Source organism: Xiphophorus maculatus, chromosome 4 (genome assembly GCF_002775205.1).
Source record: "Xiphophorus maculatus strain JP 163 A chromosome 4, X_maculatus-5.0-male, whole genome shotgun sequence".
NCBI lineage: Eukaryota > Metazoa > Chordata > Actinopteri > Cyprinodontiformes > Poeciliidae > Xiphophorus > Xiphophorus maculatus.
The window spans coordinates 10,143,556-10,161,957 of record NC_036446.1 but is presented as its reverse complement, the minus strand read 5'-3'; the positions used below and the strand labels follow the sequence as shown (position 1 = coordinate 10,161,957).

Here is an 18,402-nt window from a genome sequence, read left to right as displayed (position 1 = left end):
ATCAATATTTAATACCATGTAGCTGTTGCAGATGATGGGGAAGACAGGAGAGAGGGGGAGAGGGTGGGGTCCTGCAGCAGAGTAGAAGGTTGCCATGGTGACAGCGCTGCAGTGAGAGGGATGGTCAGACTCACGGAAAGAAAAATAAAAGCAAGAGAACAGCAAAGGGTAAGACGAGGAATGGGAGAAAGAAGAGGGAAGAGACGGGAAGACACAGGATCCAATTAACTGTGATGGCGGAGAGAAGGTGTGCTGCTGTGACCTCTCACTGCCTCCTCCTCAGTCCCTCCTCAGCCAGACTGGGCATGGTAGCATGATGAGGTTTCTCACAGACAGTCTCCATGTGAGAGCAAAGGCTAATTCAGTCACTGGGGAAGTCCCACCTCTTCACTGCAGCATTACAGCACCGCTACTGCATCCTCAGGTGGAAAAGTAAGGGAATCTCAAACGGTGTTGAACAATAGCAGCAATAAACCAAGTAAGAGTTCAATGTAGCCAAAGCGTACACTTTATCTAAGTTCAACCAAATAAAAGGTGATGTGTATAAAGCTGATGCAAAAATCCAAACAATGCAAAACGGCACAGTGAAGTTTGAGTCTGATTTATTTTTCCTGATTATAAGATAAATAGAAATTCATCTTGTGAAGTTAATAGTGATGTACAGTAGGGGGTAGTGTGGGGTCTAGCAAAGGGAGCTGTGGCTATGCCTTCCTTATTGCTGCCGTCCAGTTTAATGTGCCACCCCTTGTGAAACTTTTTATAAATTACCCTGATCTTGTAGCTTTCACTCAAATAATCCCAGGATAAATTTTACTAGTCTGAGGAGAAAACATGAAATTGTTCTATTTTAATTCAAAAGTACAGTTTTTGTTTTGTCAAATCAGGCAAGTTTGCTTTTCCAAAGGATTTGAAGTATTTACCAAAACTAGCTTCTTAGATAGGCCTATTAAAAAAAAAACAAGTCTTAAAGTAGGCTGGGTGAGGAAAGTGGAAATAGTCTTCAATAGATCTATTTAATCTTTAATCTATTTAAAAGATGTAAAATTGTTAAGAGGCTGCACTAAAAGTCAGTTACAAACTTTTTATAAAAGGTGCAATTGGGCATTCCTCTACCAAACAAGTATTGATACACATTACTAGAAGATTGAAGAACACCAGTGTCACACCAGTGTTTCTACATGAAACACAAATAATCACTACAATATATTTTAGTGTATTGTGGACTCTGCATACACTGAGGAACACAGAAAAACACACAATTAATCACTGGAAAATTCAAGAGAACAAACTGTTCAAAGTCCAAGCAAAGATTCAACCCAGAAATCTCAGTGAAGTAACAGTGTAAGCTGCACTTCCTGTGTGCCACCACCTGCTAAAAATTGTTTATAAAATGGCCACCAGAGACACTGATGTTCCCTGAAACCCACAACCAATGCTAACTCACTCTTTTGCAATGCCTCCCCATTTTTATGTATTAAGTACCTTTAAAACGGAGCAGTGAACACACAAAACTGAGATTCTACTATCTGGCAAATATAATGGAATCTTTGCTAGTAACTAAAATGTACTTTGGAGTAATCTTGCATACCGTGCAGGGATGGCACTGATTGGTTTCTTGTAGATGGTGATGAGCTTGTCCAGGACTATGTCCGCACTGGTGAAGACGCGGTATGAGTGAAGGAAGGTATTGAGGAAGTCAATGGAGAGAAAGCGTAAGTCGATCAGCCTCTCCAACAGGCGCTCCACACTGGCGTAGCGGATCTGCAGTACCTTGCATGAGTTCATCATCTTGCTGAAGCGAATGTCGACATCATCACAGTACAAGCTGGTATCTGACCTATAGAGTATTAGATATTATTAGAGGGTGGAAATGTTACTCTCTTGGCTTGCGTTCCCTGTATTAATGCTATCCAATTTTTGGGAGAGCTTCTAGATTCATGTAGGAATTTTCTATTTTTATTCATAGATGTTTATTTCCCCAAAAGGAGAGAGAGACTTCACTGCTGTATACAATATAAAAGCAGACTGCAAAGTTTTAGAAAAAACATATCTTTTACCTGTTTTTTTCTACCAGAAATTAACAAGATTTTAATTGGTTAAAAGTACATCCTTAATAATCCAAGGCATTTGGAAAATGCAAATGATATCTTTTACATTACAGATGCTTTATGTAGCTTAATTTTCTTGTTGTATGTGTAATTGATTTAATGCGTGACTTTAGGGCTTTAAGTTAAAATTGGACAGCATAGGATGAATTTGTAATAGTCAAGACAAGCACACCTAGGTCTTAACTGATATCGAATGAAATTCACCTTAATCATCAAGGTCTTTTATAGCCGTAGAGAAAATATAATTGCTTTGGTGAAAAACCTAAGTGAACCAGCTAATTCTCTTAATTAAAAAATGATAAACTCTTAAAAAATTAAAAACATTGTACTTGCTGTGTATTTATATATGCATGCTCTTGAAAACTAGAAAGTTCAACTGGGAAACAATCAAGTTTTATGTCATATTTGTTTTTTTGACCAAGAAAGTTCAACGATATTAAACATAAAATAACAGATACATGAATATTTTCAAAATATGGTGATTTACAACTGTTGATTCAGATCAGTTTTTGTATTCCTAGTTAACAAATTCTTTGTGCATTGGTCATTTTATATCTAACCCTAATGCCAGTCTTTGACTTTGTGTTTGTACCTTATGTATGCATTGCTATGCACAACTCTTACTTAATCATTTGTGGCACTGTGACTTTACTGTTTTCCTCAAAGGCGTTCATCATTAAACCGTTGCAGCGGATGTTGTCGATGCACTGCAAGACAGAAAGTAAACAGAAAATTGCAGTCTGTCAATATGAAGATGCAGGAAGGACAGAAATACAGAAACTTTTTGATGCTGCAGGTCTCTTTGGTTCCTCTTGACCAACGATGCAAAAGAGTCCTTGATTTATGATGGACTTTGTTTCCCTGATTGCATCCTTGTGTTTGACTTTCAAATCTCCATAAACAAATAGTTTTGATGATGCTGACTAAACATACCCACGAATAGGCAAACTTTTCTCTCTCCTTGTTTAGCCCCCCCAGTTTGATTAATATTTATGTACCTTGAGGAGAAACTTACCTGACTTATGTCACTTGTCCATGCTGACTTCTCCTGTCGTGATGACGCTACAAGGATGACAGTGTAAGGTTGGCCTTCCTTGGGCTCCACCATAACTTTAAAGTCTAGATGCTCTGCATCCTGGCCGCTTCGCTCCCCTTTGGCTGCAGTTCAACAAACCACCAGGTCAAAAAATGTTAGAAGCCTTGCAATGGCAACTATTGCTGCAAAGGGTTTCACCTGAAAACTAAGAGTGTCCTAACAATGGATAATTATTGACTGTACTCTTTATGACTCACTTGTTCTATTAGAACTTGGCTAGAGAACAATACATTTGAAAAACCTCCTGAAGTGTTGTGACAAACATGATGTCCTACTACTAAAATTCACAAAACAGTTTGTTTCTTATGCACCCTCAGCTTTCATTATGTAGAATAAAGCTGCATGCAATAAGCACAATTCTACTATAGACATGCAAACTCTTAGAGAAATAAACTTAAACTTTGAACTTGTTCATATTTTGTCACATTGCAGCCCCAAACATTTACAGATTTTACTGAAATTATAGCATCTGTGTTTTTTCCATGCATGTTCATTGTAATTACATTGTTAAAAAATTAAGATTGGATAAACCAGAAATAGTAACTTACACTCATCGTCTGTCCCCTCGGGCTCCTCCATTAGGGTAGAGTCTATGAGAGACACCACTCCATTCTATGATAGGATTGACAGGTCACAGGTAAAAGTTTTTTCATACTTTTTTAAACCCTTTCTGAAGATTAGTACAGAAGTATCTTAATTTTATTGACAGCATTAACAGATTTTGGTCTGTACTATGTGCTCTAAACACATGGAAGCCACTTTTCAACCTCCAAATTTGTTTTAAATCAATGCCAGACTTACTTAGTTAACAATCTGTATTTTGTTTCTTTAGTTTTAGACCTTAATAAGTGCAAACCATGTTTTACCTTTGTGATGTGAAGTTTTCCTCCTGATCCTCGGGTACAAATGATGAGATGTTTGGAGAAAAGGAAACACTGTCTCTCTCCTTCCTTCTTCAGAGACAGAGAACCCAGGCGGCCTCTTGTGATTTTCCCTTTTTCACTCATTGGCACCTGAATTAGAGAACCTGTCCAAACGTACACACACATCAAGTTATGCAACATTAACATGCAAATATTCTAACCTTTTCTACATTATATATGATTCATTCATTATTATTTGATTTAGCAGGCTTTCAATAGTTTTTTCTGTGTTTCAAGTTGTTGTGTGCAGTATGTATGTTTCCTATTTTAGATTATTTATTTATTAATCAGAATCAGTGCTTCAAGCTAGCAATCAAACTTCCCTCACCTTGTCTCACAAATGTTTGGCTGGTGTCAAGCAACACTTCACAACCCTCGACAATCATGCGCTCGATGGCCAGGTTCTTCCTGATGTTCTCTGTTTCACTCACCTCATCATGCATGATTCTAAAAGGAACAACAAATACTCATGCATCTCATTGAATTACAATATTAAAATCTAATTTATTTCAGAAATTAAATAAAAGAAATGAAATTCACACCATATATTATATTGATTACACAAAGAGTGATATTTTACAGGAATTGATTTATGCTAATTGTAATAAAATGTCCACATTGTGGCTTGAACAACAACTGACTTGACAGTTGTCCCGCAGATTCATTGTCACCCTTCACAAAGAGGCTTAGCCACAAAAAGTTATTGCTAGAGAATATTGTTGTTCACAGGCTATTGTTTATTTAAGTTCAGACTGCTGAACATTCAATGGAAGAAAAAAGTGAGATGAAAAAAATACACAAGCAACAGTAGGTTGTTGCAGCTTTGAAGCGATTGTGACAAAAAGAGTTTGTTAAGTAACTTGGACCTCCAGTTTACAAATTGTATAATTTAATCAGTTAAGTCAAATTGTCTATTAATAATCTGACAGTCTTGTAAACTCCAGCACATTGTGTCTGTACATGATTTTTCTAAAGAAGCGGTTACATGTTTTACAGTCATCTGAAGTCATCTCGGTGGTTTCCAGGCAGCCAACAATTGCCTGTGTCCTTAGTGACACAGTTGGCATGGCCTCCAAAGCAGTTGCATCTCAGTATGTAAAAAATATGACTTAGCGAGATATAACTATACTGAAAAAAACAGGCACCTTAGTCTACACTCTGTACATCTTTGAATTGTCTCAATGAATCTGGAATCACCTGGAGTCAGTTATTATTTGAATTGTAGATTTTCTTAAAAGAAGATGGACAACAAATAACTCTACCTTGACAATTCTTCCAGTTTTGACTTGGCATAGTCTAAACTGTTTCTTTCCACATGCTCATGAGGAGTATGAGCTAGTAACTCATGCAATGTCAAGATGTAGCGAGGGATCTGAAAAGACGAAGGAAATATGTTTCAGCTTAGTCTGACTTTTAGCATGTTCCTTGAATTTAAACATTCTATCAGTTCAAGTACCAATAACTCAGTTTAAGCAGTTTTAAATAAAGTAAGCAGCCATCAAGTGTATACAAAAGTATATCTCAGAATGATTGATATGCTTGTGATGAAGTTTGAAAACCTCCTCTAATGCCAGTTAATTGGAGAAGCTGTCAGCTGAATTGGTACAAAACATCTATTCACTTATTTTTAGCATATTGCCATCCAGTCACAGACTAAAAAGGAAAGATGTGGCTTTTTTTTAACATGGCTCTGTTGGTTGCTTGAATAGTGATAGACAGCACAAAATATAAGAAAAATTCTTAATCTGCATTTTTATGTCTTTCAACAGGTACACAATGGGTGTTTAATTTCAAAATTAACCTAATTTACCACTAATATTGAATTGAAGTCTTTTTAAAATTGTGTGGATTTTTTTTTTCTTTTAAGTTTTTCCCCTCATGCTGCAATTTGTGAATTTTACCTGGAACATCGGGTAAGTGAGGAATGTCTCCAGCGTCCTTTCCTCACAGTCAGGCTTGGACTCGTACTGCTTCAGCAGCTTATCAAAGTCTCTGTTCTGCTTGCAGTGGGCCAGGATCTGCAAACTGTACTGATGGTTCCTCACAAACTCTTGATAGATGTTCAGCATGGGCAGCAGGATGTCAAACAGGTCAGCTGAAAATTAAAACATGGAAACAGAAGTTCCAAAGATTTATAGAACTTTAACACATTTTTGTCACATCTCACACACATGCACTATTTATCTAGTTCCCTTCACTCTGATACCCATAAATAAAGACCAGTGCAACCAGTTGCCTTCAGAAGTTACCTTAGAAGTAACTTCTTCCTGTGTTTAATTTATCCTCAATATGAATATGCTCTCTAACTAAGAGAGCACTATGAAAACTTAGGAACAAAGGAGATAGTTCAAAGATAAAGTTGCAGAGAATTAACAGCAGGATTAGGATGAGTATACAATATCCTAAGCTTTGAAAATTTCACTGAAGACTCTTCAGTGAAATTGAATATGGAAAGACTATGATGCAACTGTAACCAACGGGTAGCTGTCTGATTAAATTAAAAGAATGGGCAAGAAAAACACTTACAGTAGCAGCTTAGAAGCTTTTTAAGAGCAACAGAGAACCGCAACTCAGGCAGCTTCGTACCACAGGGACACTTTGTGGAAACAGTTCTTTCTAGTTTTTAGTTTTCCATATAGAGGTAAAGATTCATAGAGTCTCTGAGTGTCTTACCCAGTACCAGTGTTGGCCAGCTGGCGATCCTGGCCTTCAGGCCCTGGTAGAATATCTGGTGGAGGAACATGATGGTCTCACTAAGAAAACATGCAGGCAAACAGGTAAATGCTTATTAAGTAAACCACTTTTCATTTCTCTTTCTCTTGGTAAAGAAATAACTAAAAGAGAATTAAGAGCAACCTGTTGAGGAAGATGCTGCTGACATCATCATGGGTGATGGGGGGTTTCTTGGAGCTGGCTGCCATGCGAAGCGGCCGCAGGAAGTTGTTGACCAAGATGTGGAGCTGCTGGACGTACTCGGCTTCTGCCTCCAGCATGCTGAACACCACCTGGTTTCTCTTCCGCATGCTTTCGGCATGGGGGGAACGGATGTAGTCCTGGATGATGGTTTTCCACTTCCTGCGGCAAATCCAACCTCGCAAGAAACTTTGCACCTGTGGGGAAAAAGTATTGCATGAGGGTTAATTGGCATGCAACTTCAAATACATGATATAGCTTTTTATATATATATATATATATATATATATATATATATATATATATATATATATATATATATATATATATATATATATATATATATATTCCATTCCATTCCATTCCACTTGTACAAGTGTCCATCAAATGTGGCATATACCAAGGAGATGCTCTGTCCCCGCTACTGTTCTGCATAGGCCTGAACCCCCTCAGCCAAATTATCAACAAGACTGGCTACGGATACCGACTCAAAAATGGGGCCAACATCAGCCACCTTCTCTATATGGATGACATCAAGCTGTATGCCAAGAGTGAGCGAGACATCGACTCACTGATCCACACCACCAGGATCTACAGCACGGACATTGGGATGTCATTCAGACTAGAGAAGTGTGGTCGGCTGATCACAAAGAGGGGGAAGGTCATCCGCACAGAAGTGGTCTCACTCCCAGAAGGAACAATAGCAGACATAGAGGACAGTTACAAGTACCTAGGTATACCACAAGCAAATGGCAACCTCGATGAGGTCACAAGGAAAGGAGCCACAGCTAAATACCTCCAACGAATAAGGCAAGTCCTGAGAAGCCAGCTCAATGGCAAGAACAAAATCCGCGCAATAAACAGCTATGCCCTGCCAGTAATCAGATACCCTGCTGGAATACTTAGCTGGCCAAAGGAGGAGATAAAAGCCACTGATATTAAGACTAGAAAACTACTAACAATGCATGGAGGATTCCATCCCAAATCCAGCACCCTGAGACTGTACACGAGCCGCAAGGAAGGAGGCAGAGGACTAGTGAGTGTGAGAACCACAGTCCAGGACGAAACAACTAAGATCCATAAATACATCAGGGACAAAGCCTCAACAGACAATGTGCTCAGTGAATATCTCAGACAACAGGGAACGGAGGTTGAGGTGCCAGAGATACCATCATGGCAGGACAAGCCCCTACATGGGATGTACCACCAGCAAATAACCCAAGTGGCTGATATCAGTAAATCCTACCAATGGCTGGAAAAAGCTGGACTCAAGGACAGCGCAGAGGCCCTCATCCTGGCCGCCCAGGAACAGGCCCTAAACACCAGAGCAATAGAGGCCCAGATATACCACACCAGACAAGACCCAAGGTGTAGGTTGTGCAAGGAGGCCCCTGAGACAGTCCAGCACATAACAGCAGGGTGGAAGATACTGGCAGGGAAAGCGTACATGGAACGACATAACCAAGTTGCAGGCATAGTGTACAGAAACATCTGTGCAGAATATGGACTGGAAACCCTGAGATCAAAGTGGGAAACACCCCCAAAGGTGGCGGAGAACGCCAGAGCTAAGATCCTGTTGGACTTTCAGATCCAGACAGACAAAATGGTAATGGCGAACCAACCAGACATTGTCGTAGTGGATAAACAACAGAGGAAAGCCGTTGTGATAGATGTAGCAATACCAAGCGACTGCAACATCAGGAAAAAGGAGCACGAGAAACTAGAGAAATACCAGGGCCTCAGGGAGGAACTGGAGAGGACCTGGAAGGTGAAGACCACAGTGGTGCCTGTGGTCATCGGGGCCCTCGGGGCAGTCACCCCCAAACTGGACCAATGGCTACAACAGATCCCAGGAACAACATCAGACATCTCAGTCCAGAAATGTGCAGTCCTTGGCACAGCCAAGATACTGCGCAGAACCCTCAAGCTCCCAGGCCTCTGGTAGAGGACCCGAGCTCAGAGGATAAGAACCACCCGCGGTGGGTGAGAAGGGAATTTTACATATATATATATATATATATATATATATATATATATATATATATATATATATATATATATATATATATATATATATATATATATATATATATATATTATGATTTAAAGAATATACCTCAGAAGTGCTGCAACATATAAGATCTAATTCAACTTATAACTAAAGTAAAAATGTGAATAGATATTTAAAAATTTACTATTTCAACATCATTTTTCTATGTGCACTGGCTGTGTTAATTGAGAATTGTGTAGCATTATATTAAGTTTGAGACTTACCTGAAACCACAAACATCTAGAAAATAATAAAGATTTTAAGTTCATTGCTTTACATCTGCTTGATGTTCAACTAGTTATTCAATTTGCCTATTTTTAATTAAAACACATTTACTAACGTATTAGCTACAGTGTTTCTGGCACACTCTGTCTAACTCTCTCCACTGGTTAAAATAAGGTTAGGCATGTACAATATGGAGGAAATGTTGTTAGTTAAAGAAAATTTTAAAAACTCACATTTGCCTAAACTATTGATCTTTTCCCTTCCCTGTCTGTATGAATTCACCTAATTTTTTTTCATCTGACTAATTATGAATCTTCTTCAGCCTTAAAAAAAAAGTCTCACTAGTGCAACTGCATGTTACCTTCTTGATCTTCTTGATCTCTGTGTCATCCTCGCTGGGAGGCACCTCTGGATTTGACTGGATCTTCTCATTATCCCTCAGAATCCCAGAAATCTAAAAATTAAGGGAGACGTTAACTCATTTAAAAAGGTTGGAAAGAACTCTGTGTTTTATGCCTTGTTCCACATTTCTGACATGATTAATATAAATGTGGGTAAGACACTTTAAAGTTCTTCAACTGAATGAACTTTTTAAAATCAGCAGGCACCTCTTGACTTCATTTTAAAAAAAGCTAAACCTCAATTACATTGCTTTGTAGTTTTGCCTTTACATATTTCTTCTGACTGCTTTTTTTGTCAAATTGGAACTTTTCAGATCCTCAGAATGAATGAATGAGTGTGAATGGGTGAATGCCTGCTCTGAAGTCCTCGGGACTTGATAAAGTGCAAAGCAAGAACAAGCCCTTTACCATTTCCATTTTTATTATTCAGGTTTTATTTGTCTGATATTGCATTTCTTTTGATAATCTGAAAAAAAAATTAAGAATGTCAAAAAGCAAAGCCAGGAGAAATTATTAAATGAAAGTTTTAATACAACAATTTATTCCAAAATAATAAAATATTTCCAGGGACGTTTTATTTTATTTTATTTTTTTCAAAGAATGTGAGTTTTTATTTCAATCATACAAAATGTTCTAACTATTTGGGAAGATTCTTTCATTTTTTGTGCTGAACTGAACTTTGATTAACTTTGTTTTGGTTTATTATTTAATTTAGAGGCCTAAGGAATGCAAACACTGAATTAATACAACATTTGCCATACGTTATTTAGGCTTGCTACATTCACTCTCAGAATAGCACTCAGAATATGAATATGAAAACTTTTGATAAATAACTCATAATAAACAACATCCATTACTGGTGAAGACTGTGGCCATGAAAAGGGAGAAAGCAGATTTTTATTTTGTAGTGCACCCTGTAGTATCATGAACAACAAAAGCTGACTCATGCATATTGAAAACACTGGATTCAATTGAAACCTCCATTAGCACTTTAAAGAGAGACACATTTGATCTAGTTTAGGCTGAATAATGAGGACACAAAACATTCAACAGTATAATAGAGTCTCTAGGGGGCACTGCGAGCTACCACTCATCATGAATTCATAACACTATGGTTTGAAATCTGTGTCAGGACCTTTGTCCTGTGAACACTTTGTGCTCTCTGCCTCATTACTTTTAGTCGCATTGTTACTCTCACTCTGCCCACTGTGCACCATGCAATTAAACAAAAACAGACATACACAAGCATAGGTTTGACAAATGAAATTAGGAGGCAGCTTACCTCAGATTTTAGCCTTTCTATCTCTATTTCCCCATCCTCTATCTGTTGTCGAAGTTGCTTGGCTACAGTTTTCTCTGTTTCCACTATCTGGAGCAGATGAAGATACTTTTGCATGAGGGTCTCATGCTCTGTGGCCAGATTTCTGTAACTGTAAAAGCACACACATCCAGCCATGGTGAGCACCACATTAATGCATTTTGCGCTGGATTTTTAAATACTCCTGAAGACAAAAGCAAACATGTGGTCAGAAGGCAAGACAAGTTTATTTGCAAAGCACAAATTAAAGACAAGATGATTCAAAGTAATTAACAGGAAAATTAGGGAATAACATTACAATAACATTCACATCAAGAAACATATACAAAAATAGAAGCATTTAAAAAAAAAAGAACATCACGAACATTTGTTGTTTACGAGTACAAGGCTGTAAACAGTGACATTTCTAGTCCTGATTTAAAGAACCTAATGTTTTTGAATATCACAGATTTGGAATTGATTTTAGTAGTATATTTTTACTCTGATTTCACTCTGATTTACTTTTGTGTCTTATTGGGTGAGTGGCATTCATGTTTTAAAAGTGCAACATAAATAAAACCCAAATTCAAGTGAAGGTAAGTGAATGAACTGCTCAAGTTGAAACCTGCATAGAACAAAACCACAAACTTTTGTCATCTCTGTATTAAGCTGGGATGAAATTGTGATGCGTTGTTTACACTTTTGGGAGTGACTGTGACTCAGTGGGAAGAGTAGCTGATTGGTTCCATCCCAGTTTCTTTCTGACCACATGTTGATGTCCCTGGAAAACACACTTAACTAGTGGTAGAATTTCAATTTAAAATATTACATATTTTAATGCTATTGATTTTTTGACCTTAAGGGACCTTAGTCATGTTGAGAGCATCAGCAAACCTTTGGTGGATATGTGGAGGTACACCATAACCCGAGCTATAAGTAGTATATAGTATGTTCTGAGATGTGTCAAACCCAGCACTAAGATATATTTATTAGACTAATGTTAAGATGTATCTCATTTAACAATTTAGTGAGTAATAATTTGGCAAAAAATCTGACGGAAAAGTTGTTGTTTTTCCTTATAAAGTAGTATATTTGTCCTAAACTATTTTTCACTTATTGTTTCCAGACATAAAATTTTTTATATTAGCCAATAAGTTAATTGTTATCAGCACATTCAGATTAATCTTCTAAAGAGCATTGATCACTTCCAGCTTTCACAGCTTTTGGAAGATTGATTTGAATGAAAAGAAGGATATATTAAATGCAATATTTCATGTGAAAGAAAAATGAATTGCATTTGGGAAAACTCATTTATATCTTCATAAATTTGTTAATCACTTTCACAGAATAAGTTACTAATCTTTTAAAGAATACACCAAAGCAATAATTATATAGATATAGATTTTTACACTAAACGCTTGTTCCTCTCCCTGTTGTTTACTATATTACTACAGGTCAGTTTGCCCCTTTACAGTCACTGCTGCTGCATCGACTGACCACTAATCAATATAATCTTGACTGAGTTCAATCCATTGACCTTTTGGTCAGCAAATGCTACCTGTCAACATTTGAGGACTGCTTTCATTACACTGCTGTTCCTAATTCCTATCAAAGCTGTTTCTCTCATTATATTGCTTCATCAATAGTATTCCTCCTTCAGCACAATGCTCATAACATATACACAGTTTACCTGACACACACCACAGGATTTCTAATAACATTTTTTAATTGTAATCCAAAATGAGGAGAAATAGAGGACAAGTTCATTTGTAAATATATTTTAGGTTTAGGATTTACAGAACAAGGGCATGAGGTAGTCAATTTAATTTGGTTACTGTTTACACCCATCACTTGTACTTATCTATAGCAGGTACAGAATCTTTTAAGTTTAAGTCATTCCATAAGTTGTTTGTGAAAAGGTTTTCTACCTGGCAAACTTGTCCAAACTGGAAGACACATTCTCTTAAAATGACATGCGAGAACTTCAAAGGTTCCTGGCAATCAGTTTTGAGTCTAAATAGTGATGGACCACAGCTTCACACACCGACCTATGAGTTCAGTTTTGTTGTAATTTATTCAAAGTTGCTGATTCAGGTGGATTGTAATGTGTGTAACTTACCTGGCTTGTGTGATGGCAGCCACCCATTCATCGCAGTCTTTGACATCTTCTGTGCGCAACTCCAAAGGCTTCTGGTTCTCATGACTGAAAGTGACGGTGAAGTAGAACTGGAAAATACAAAGGACAGCAGAAAGCTAAAAAGTTAGCTAGCAAAAGTGAAGAAAAAAATAAGCTGTATTCAAGTATCCTCAGATGAAACTTACTGAAATGGAGAACAGTCAACCTTCAAGATGGAAACATTTATTTAAGTGGGTAAAACACCCACATCAAACAGGTTTGATTCTGTTTGGAAAGTCATTTCCATTATTGTCTCACCGATTTTTTGGGATAATTATTCTGCTAAAATGATGTTGACTCATTTTCAGAATTCTCTCAGACACAATGAGATGTTGAATAAAACTTTACGCTTGGTTTAATAATTTCATGTGATCCAAAAAAGTTCTCAGGCTCCTTGAGAAACAAGGTAAATTCTTGAAGCATTTAATGAACTTCCCACATTTACATTTGTGATGGTAAGGCAGAAAAATGTCTTTGTTTTTCTGACATGCCTCTGAAACAACTGTTTGGCCTGTAAATCGCATAAAATAGTTGTTATGGAGACATGATGATGCCATGATTCTATTTAAATGTTTTGTATCTCCTTTGCAATTTACACCTAGCCTCGGTTCTGTAAAGCTTTAGGCCTATGTGATGTTTTTGTACCTCAGGGAATCAGAAAGACATTGATTATAAAATAACAGCTCCTAAAATACTGACCAATTTTAAAAGACAAAGCATAAATTAACAAAATGCTGCAGTCCAATTTGTTTCAAAGAGATTGTTACGGGTAACAACAAGCGGGCAGCAACTGCTTTTGTTAAAAATGATCAAGCCCTAACATTTTATTTCAAATAAAGTTACTCAAACTAAACATTGAATTTAAAAAAAACAAAAATAAAAAAATAAATGTACATTTCAAATCTGAATTTCTTTTAAGACTTTATACAAATTTTTAGCACTGACAACCAACTTTGCCTGCATGTGTGTGTGTGTGTGTGTGTGAGAATGAGCAGAAGGTAGAAAAGGTCACAGGAGGTTCACAATAAAATATGTGTGTACTGTTTGTGTAGCCTCACCTCTGAATTAACAGCCTCCAGGCTTTAGCCATTTAGTTTTGTTTGTTCTATTGATTTGCCAGTGACATAAACACTCACTCTCCTTCTCTGCAATTTGCAACTGTATAGGTTCGGTTACAGCAATTATTTTTAATACATTATGTTGAACTGTTTTCTAAAAGGCTCATGGGATAAAGTGGTGGTCATAGCACAAATATTAGAAATAGTCTATCTGTAGTCAAAAAGTGTCAAATTATGTAACAGTGATGCATTGTAAACAGACCCCCACAAATCCAATATATTGGATTTGTTTTTTTTTTTTTCTTTCCCTTTAAAATGTGAGAGAGCACTCATTGGTGAAGGGGAGTAATGTTCCATATTTCCTGATGAGCAGCAGAACAGGCCCTCGTCAATAATGTGCTTCCCATCTCGCCTCCTGTGAGCTGATGCGTCAAACCTTTTAGGCGTATAAATTTAACTATACATCACTAAATTATTGTTTGTTGTGATAAAATGAGACAACGTTGTAAGAAGGAAGTATTTATTGAAAATGCCCATAGAAAGTTTGAATTTACTAAGAAAGAAAGAAAAACATGTTGGAATACTGATATCAGTTTATTTTTTGTACTATTTTGAAATAAATTGTGCTTGTTTTGTTTGTTTGCGCAAAGCCATTCTTGTTCACAAGGCACAAACACCAGTAGCACTTCTAACTCGGGAGCATATTCTTTGCTGAAAAGTGTCAAAGTAAAATTTAAATGATTGTTTGTTCATTAGACTGTAGAGAGTGGGGATAAATAATAAAAAAAAGATATTCATTAAGATCTAAAGTAAACACTTTTCATTAGGTTTAAAAAAAACATAACCCACCACTTGAGCAACTAAGGTGACCTGAATCTTATTTTTCATACGCCAGTGTTTTCTGTGCTCACTAATGGAGCACAATGCTAAGGAATATTGTTGCACATTTCGTTGGCCCCCTTCAAATGCACTTTTTCAGATGCAAATACGGGTTGCCATGGTAACTGTGGGCTTTAAACGTAGCTCGCCTTCTAAATGAGGAATAAGAACATTTACAAAGTAGAACACTCCAAAGAATACAATGAGAACGCAGAGACAGACGGGTAGGAAGGGAGGGAGGGAGAGATCATTTTGCCTTTTATAAGGAGTGCTGGGCTATAAAAAGCAGCGTAGCCCTGCGAAGTGGCAGTTGGCTTGGCATCTATCCGCTGCATTGTCCCTCTCCCTGACACACACAGATAAGATCCAGCAACCCTCCCGGCTATCCCTCCTGCAGCTTCCACACACACACCCCCCCACAATACAAGGCTCACTACAAAAAAAAAAAAAAAAAAAGTGAAACCTGCTTTAATCTTTAACAGGTTTAATGTCAGGAGGGGTACAGTAGCTTCCCCTCCAATGACCTCTGCAGTCTGCTCACCGACTCGGCTGTCACCCTCTGTTTTTATCAGAGAGGTGGAAAAGGAAAAGGGAATCTGTATCCTCAAACACACATGCAATATCGATTAGTCTTTTTGTGTCCTTGTTTCACCTCTTCAATGGAGCCGATGGGCTTCATAGATTGACCCTGGTACATATACCGAGAGACTTCAAGATCGGATGATTTGTCATAGATGTACGGATTTGGGTAAATATGAAAACATGACGGGGAAAAAAAACAAAAACAAGTACATTTATTCCTAACATACAATGAAACACCAGCTGAACTGCGTAATGCTAACTGAAGGCTTTCTAAATCAGGTAATCTAATGCTGAAATTAATTCACTGCAGCAGTCTGCATGAACTGTTGTCATAGATGTCACTCGGTACATATTTCATGTATGACAACAAGCTATGCTTGCTGACAGCAAACTGACTCAAAACAGTTTGAGTCAGTTTGCTGTTTTAGGTTTTGACTGACTACAAAGCAATGATTGCAAGGAAGTTGGGTTTTTTTTTAACAGGTATCATTTCAAAGAAATGTCTTACTTTCAGTGGAGAAGACCTGAAAACCTTGAAGCTGATGTGAAAGTGGAGCAGACAGAACACCAAAACTATCTCTTGTCCATGAATACACCTACAAATGTATTTCTTAGTCTTTCAGTTTTAAGTACACATTTCTGTAAATTTGTACTTAAATTTAAATACAAAGTAATGCCTTCTTTAGTGCTTTAGTTTTCTTTTTTTAATTTTTTTTCATTGTCTTCTTTTAATCTCCAGTAAAGCACTTTGTATTGCCCTCGTTTTCTGTAAAAAATGTTTAAAAAAATACAGACTGATTAAACTAATTATACGCACGCACATACATCTGGTTAGCAAAAATATATCATTGCAATGGGAAAAATATCACTTATTCCCTCGAACAACATGAAAATGGGAAAAAAAAAATAATTGAATGTCTATATCTTCTGTTTTACGTGAAAGCTAAAGAGACCGCAGCTGGGTTTCAGGTGACCGCTGACGTAGCTCATAGCAGGTTTGTCACTTTTCTATTGGTTGCCAGTGTGTAATTCCTCCATCAACAGTCAGATGCCATTGAATTGAACAAAAAAATGTTTTCGAAACTTGTTTCCGAAACAAAAAAAAAGAAGAAATTCGAAGAAAAACAACTCAAAGTGGGCATGTTGAGACGCAAACAGGGAGCCTAATGCGACATGGTCAGGCTGTCGTCCCGTGCTGTCGTTAGCACCTCATGATAATGAGGCAGCTATCAAATGGACCGCCGCTATAAAGCGGGGAGACACAGTTGCCAAGGTAGGATGCTATTAATATCAAGACGAAGAGTTACTGTAGATCAATACGTCAAAACGCCAGGCAAAAGGAGCAGTTCTCGTCCGCAAGCCCTGCAAAGTTTGGACTCAACTTAAGTTTTTTTTTTCCAATAACAGATGATTTCCCTGAAGATTTTTTTTAGGAATGCTTTAAAGACCAAAGTTATGCAAACGATAACTATGCAACTGAAATTGACATTCAACTTGGAGGTTTGCGTCATCGCTGCTAAGTTTAAACAAATTGCTGCTTGGACAGATTGTTTTAGTGCAGAACTGACACAAACAATCTGTCTGGATGACGCAATTACGTAGACCCACGTCAAGTGAGCCAAAATTGCAAATGCTTGCGTGATACTGTTTGTATAATAATAAATACAACGGTGTTTGCGGGTTAGTCGGTGGAATTGCTGAAATTATCTGAAAGAAAAAAAGTTTAAAGGTAGCAAAACAAACCCACCCAAACTCCCATTTCTCCGATCAGTCTCCTACCTGCTTCTCTAAGCATTCCTTCGCTGACTGAGACGGTTTCGGTGACGGAGCCCGGTCACAGACGCATCCCTCCAACAGGTACAGTCCGGAGGGACGTGAGCTGGACTCGCTCTCGAAGTAAAACATCATATTCTGCAACAGGGCGAACCATTTCGAGTGCCATTTTGTGTTGTCTGAGCTTTTCTTACTCAAGAAGCCTCGCCTCGTCCCGTCCTTTTTCGCCAAAAGGGCCAAATAGGTGATGTGGCCATCATTGAGTCTCATCCCTTTCTGCATTTTGGCTGGGAATCCGTGAGGCTCGCCTGCGTATTCTTTTACATCTTTCTTCAGACTCTGCACCTCCGAAGCACAGTCAGACTTTGTGGGCACCTTCAGCCCACTCCCGAGTTCCCCTCATCGCTCCCTTTCCCAAAAACTGTGGCGCTGAAGGGGGAACAAGAGAGAAACTGATGCGCGCTCAGGGTCACAGAGGCGCATCCAAACCGCTCGAAGCTCTCCACGCTGCGGGCATACTACGGAGGACCCGACGCCGTGTCAGAGCAGCCCTGCCGAGCGCTCATGATGAGCCACTGAGCTGCCCGCGTGCACGAGAGCGCGCGCGCACACACTTAGCTAGCATCCTGCCCTCAGAAGGCAGGAGGAAGCGCAGTCATGTGATCCGTGCCCGGGGCAGCAGATTTCAGCACCTTGGACAGAAATTAGATGCACAGATTTTTAGCCCCACCGTACTATTTTTCTCTTGATTAAGATTGATTAGTTTTTAGAGCATTGCAAAAATATAGAAATGCAAATCAGAAAGCAAAAAACGGATGTACTGAATCGCCAGAAAACTTAGTAGAGCTTTTTTTTTTAATCTTCTTTTTTGGTTGCACAGTGTCTTGCAAGAGCATTCGTTTCACTTGCAGTGATCCATTG

At 38.1% G+C, this 18,402-nt stretch overlaps 1 protein-coding gene across 1 annotated transcript in view; it reads right to left on the bottom strand.

Annotated features, from left to right (window-relative positions):
• Positions 1 to 18,100, bottom strand: part of LOC102236811 (ras-specific guanine nucleotide-releasing factor 1-like) — a 30,053-nt gene extending 11,953 nt beyond the window's left edge. Inside the window, exons 1-14 of the mRNA XM_005796147.2 lie at positions 17,488 to 18,100; positions 13,133 to 13,239; positions 10,999 to 11,146; positions 9,677 to 9,769; positions 6,984 to 7,237; positions 6,801 to 6,880; positions 6,029 to 6,222; positions 5,390 to 5,499; positions 4,456 to 4,574; positions 4,071 to 4,231; positions 3,753 to 3,816; positions 3,124 to 3,266; positions 2,733 to 2,815; positions 1,589 to 1,837 (exon numbers count right to left, since the gene is read on the bottom strand). Coding sequence (XP_005796204.1) covers positions 1,589 to 1,837; positions 2,733 to 2,815; positions 3,124 to 3,266; positions 3,753 to 3,816; positions 4,071 to 4,231; positions 4,456 to 4,574; positions 5,390 to 5,499; positions 6,029 to 6,222; positions 6,801 to 6,880; positions 6,984 to 7,237; positions 9,677 to 9,769; positions 10,999 to 11,146; positions 13,133 to 13,239; positions 17,488 to 17,763 — 2,081 coding nt within the window. The 5' untranslated portion in view covers positions 17,764 to 18,100. The remainder of the gene's footprint in view (positions 1 to 1,588; positions 1,838 to 2,732; positions 2,816 to 3,123; positions 3,267 to 3,752; positions 3,817 to 4,070; positions 4,232 to 4,455; positions 4,575 to 5,389; positions 5,500 to 6,028; positions 6,223 to 6,800; positions 6,881 to 6,983; positions 7,238 to 9,676; positions 9,770 to 10,998; positions 11,147 to 13,132; positions 13,240 to 17,487) is intronic.
• Positions 18,101 to 18,402: the final 302 nt, after the last annotated feature.